This window comes from Coffea arabica, chromosome 2c (genome assembly GCF_036785885.1).
Source record: "Coffea arabica cultivar ET-39 chromosome 2c, Coffea Arabica ET-39 HiFi, whole genome shotgun sequence".
In the NCBI taxonomy this organism is placed as follows: domain Eukaryota; kingdom Viridiplantae; phylum Streptophyta; class Magnoliopsida; order Gentianales; family Rubiaceae; genus Coffea; species Coffea arabica.
The window spans coordinates 8811324-8814600 of NC_092312.1; the positions used below are offsets into that span (position 1 = coordinate 8811324).

Genomic DNA, 3277 nt, shown 5'->3' on the forward strand with positions numbered 1-3277 from the left:
GAGCTGAATGGAAGTTAATTGAAAGAAGTTCGGACAGGGATATTCAGGATGAAGCCGAAGCAGTAAGATTGACTATGTTGAAAGCAAGACAGTTGAGCTGGCAGAAAATCAAAATCATCAATGCTAATAAACAGCTTATTGCCATGCTTAAAACTGGGATAGGGGACAACCCAAATACTGCTACATTGGTTGAGGATATACAAGCGTTAGCTAATCTGTTTCAAGTGTGCACTTTTGAAGAAAGAACTAGTAGTAATATGACTCTATGTAATCACATTAGCCATTATGCTTTAAGCATACTTAGGGATGAGGAGAGGTTTTTTGGCTCTCCTTAAGTGTCTTGGTACACTTAGTATAGTTGATTGGGCCTTTGCTCAGATATTGTAAAGTTAGTTTCTTATAAAATGACATCTATCGTTTCCGGAAAAAAAAAAAAAAGTAGGAAGCACGTATAAATCTGCCATCATTTTTTGGTTAAATGGTACGTCAATAGTTGAACTTTGCCTTTTCACTCATTTCGAGCAATCAATCATAAGAGGAAATAGACCAACTCACTCGCGTATCCAAGTAGCATTCGGCAGCCAGGAGGAATTGCATTGCATGCGCTTCTTATTCAAACACACAATAATTTGCTGGTACATTTTATTTTACATAAAACGTCGTTGCTCCAAGAGACTTCTAGTCTTGAAGCTCATTTATTCTTTCTAGGCAAATTATTAGAAGCACATTCGTTGATTGATTCATTCAGCGCTCCTCCTGATTAAGCTGAACATTTACGGTTCTTGCCACAGATACGGCCCAAACGAGGTGATGGTATATTATTAACAAGTGCAACAACGGTTTTCTCGACATTTGCCGCAACAATAGCATCATAACTCTCACTCGAATCCTCTCCTCCTTCTGCTCCAGCTGAATTAGCCAGTCCGCGGATGGCAATCACTTGCTGGCCACTCGACAAGGATGTCTGCACACAACCAAAGACAAGTCAATTTGCTGCTTCCTACTGTTTTCTTGGGGTCAGTTTGAGAGGATAAATTTGAGATCAGATATTCAATTGCAGGGAAGACTCTTCAAATTGGTTCTAGTTTGATGAAGAAACGCTTTTACAAAAGAATAAAGTAGCAGAAAGCAGTGAGGATGAAAGTACTCGATCTGGTAACAAGACAATAAAAATTACCATGATTACTGCTGCGCTCTCCATATCAATGGATGCAACGTGAAAAGTGCTGTGGAGGAAATCTCTGTAAGCTGCATTCTCAACAAAAAAGTTGGCAGTTGTGCCGTTGACTCCAAGAACTAGCTTAGGCTGTTTCGGGAGGCAAACGCCGTTTAGGCACTGGTCTAGCTCAATTCCCTGTTTGAACAAAACTACCACCGTCAGAACCAAAAAGAATTTACTAAATTGAAAATGGGAAAGGGGTTATTTTATTTTCGCTTGAAATAGAATTTGGCAACTTAAAATAAAGGTAAAGAGAATGTTAATTCTAGATCTGAATCTGTGCCTTGTTACCTCTAGAGTGGAAGCGATTTGCAGCAAATCCTCGGATGCCTCGAACCAAAATTTTCTTACAGGAACATCAGGCTCTCCTGTCTGGGAAAAGAAGTACTCTTTCATATAAGCCACGCGACCCAACAGATTATATCCGCCAATGGGAATGTGATAGCGTCTGAACTCTAGGTCAGCAACCCCATTATCTGGCTGTGGTGCTGCCTCGGATTTCTGCAATATGCATGCATGCATGCCCAGATGAAGATACATGCAAAAATGTAATTCCTCGAATATTAAAAAAAAAAAAACACGTAGAATAATTTTGAAGCAGGGAAAGGACTAAAATTTTGTCCGCTTCACAAAAACATAAATAAATAAAGAAACTGAGGAATTCAATTGCACCATCAGGTATTTAGGCTCTCCATTAATTGGAGCTGCTGTCTACTGCATACGGAGGGAGGAGAAAAGCATCATCCAAATCCAAGAGGCAACTGGTTCATAAGCCTTGCTTGCGAATTTCAGTAATTAGCACATTTTTTCCTTTTTTTTTCTTTCTTTCTTTCTTTTTTTGGTAAGCGACAGATCATAATTCCAAAATCTCCTACTTCAATGTTTTATTTCCGCGGTTCTTTTGTCAAGTTGAGTGTAGTGACTCGAATTCTTAGTGATACTGACTGAATTGTTGGCAGTTGGCACTGATTGTGTGCGCTTTATGAAACTTTAGGTTTTACCTTTAAGGTAAAAAAAAAAAAAAACAAAGGAATTAATATTACCAGCCAGTCCCATATTCCAGTTTGAGAAAACTGCATTGGGATGACAACATCTCCCACGGACAGGGAACTGTCGGCGCCGCCCGCAGTGCCAAAGTGTATAACTGCTCTAATTGGGAAGAAGTCCAACAGTAGTTGGGTCGTTGCTGCAGCATTCACCTGATTAATCCAATCCAAGCAAAATTATTGAAACCTTTTTTCACTCGTACAAAAGCTCCCAAACTAACGAAGGGCGGCAAAACTAGAAACTGGGACCTATTGCAACACAATCACGCTTACCAGTCCAGTTCCACATCCGACAATAATGACACTATTAGACCCTATGGTCCCGATGTGAAAACGCCTGCCTGCAATGAAATAAATGATTAGGTGATAAAAAGTCAGCAACAAATTTCGATCATTATCAAGAGGAAGAAAAAACAGTAGTAGTAATAATTAATGGTTGCGAAGCAGATTTAATGCATGGGAATTATATATATATAGATATTTGCCTGAGAAATCCACGTAGGGGTGTTCTGGATCCGGCTTGAAGGCACCATCATCAGAAAAGGGTGTCGCTTGTTTGTAACTATGAGCGGAGATAAGACCAAGAAAAGGCGGTCTAACAGACAACTCCTTGATTGCCCGAGGCAAAGGAGCGGTTAAAACATTGACCGCTAGAGAAGAAATCACAACTGAAACCAGTAAAAGCAATTTCATTTGTTTTCCAGCCATTTTATGCTCTTTCTATCGCTCTCCTAATCTCCTTGCTCTCCCAACTCGACTGCATGGTGCCTATTTATAGCACAAATTGCGGTAAGATTTGCCAGCTACCATCTGTAAATACACTCTTTTAACTTTTCACCACAAACCATATTCTCTCCTGCGTTATTAATATTGTCGCTTTCCAAATTATGTTTCTGGGGCCAAATTAACTCGCTGTTCTTGATTGTATACCGTTAAAGTCAGTAATCAATAATGTGGTCCAACATTTCAATTATTTTCACAAGAATTAAGGTCCACCAGTTGGATATCATTA

At 39.5% G+C, this 3277-nt stretch overlaps 1 protein-coding gene across 1 annotated transcript; it reads right to left on the minus strand.

Annotated features, from left to right (window-relative positions):
* Positions 1-580: 580 nt before the first annotated feature.
* Positions 581-3015, minus strand: LOC113725728 (bark storage protein A). The gene is made up of 6 exons (XM_027249064.2): positions 2751-3015; positions 2539-2606; positions 2263-2418; positions 1511-1720; positions 1178-1354; positions 581-964 (listed from the first exon to the last, which is right to left on the minus strand). Exons 1-6 carry the CDS (start codon positions 2971-2973, stop codon positions 761-763), a joined length of 1038 nt encoding a protein of 345 aa, XP_027104865.1. The 5' UTR covers positions 2974-3015; the 3' UTR covers positions 581-760.
* Positions 3016-3277: the final 262 nt, after the last annotated feature.

Bases quoted from the DNA above. Each gene is read 5' to 3' on its own strand.
- LOC113725728 (XM_027249064.2), bottom strand. From the start codon at position 2,973: ATGGCTGGAAAACAAATGAAATTGCTTTTACTGGTTTCAGTTGTGATT. The intron at 1,721-2,262 runs GTAATATTAATT...TGCATATTGCAG, and splicing joins CTGGAATATGGGACTGGCTG to AAATCCGAGGCAGCACCACA. The intron at 965-1,177 runs GTAATTTTTATT...GGTTGTGTGCAG, and splicing joins AGAGCGCAGCAGTAATCATG to ACATCCTTGTCGAGTGGCCA.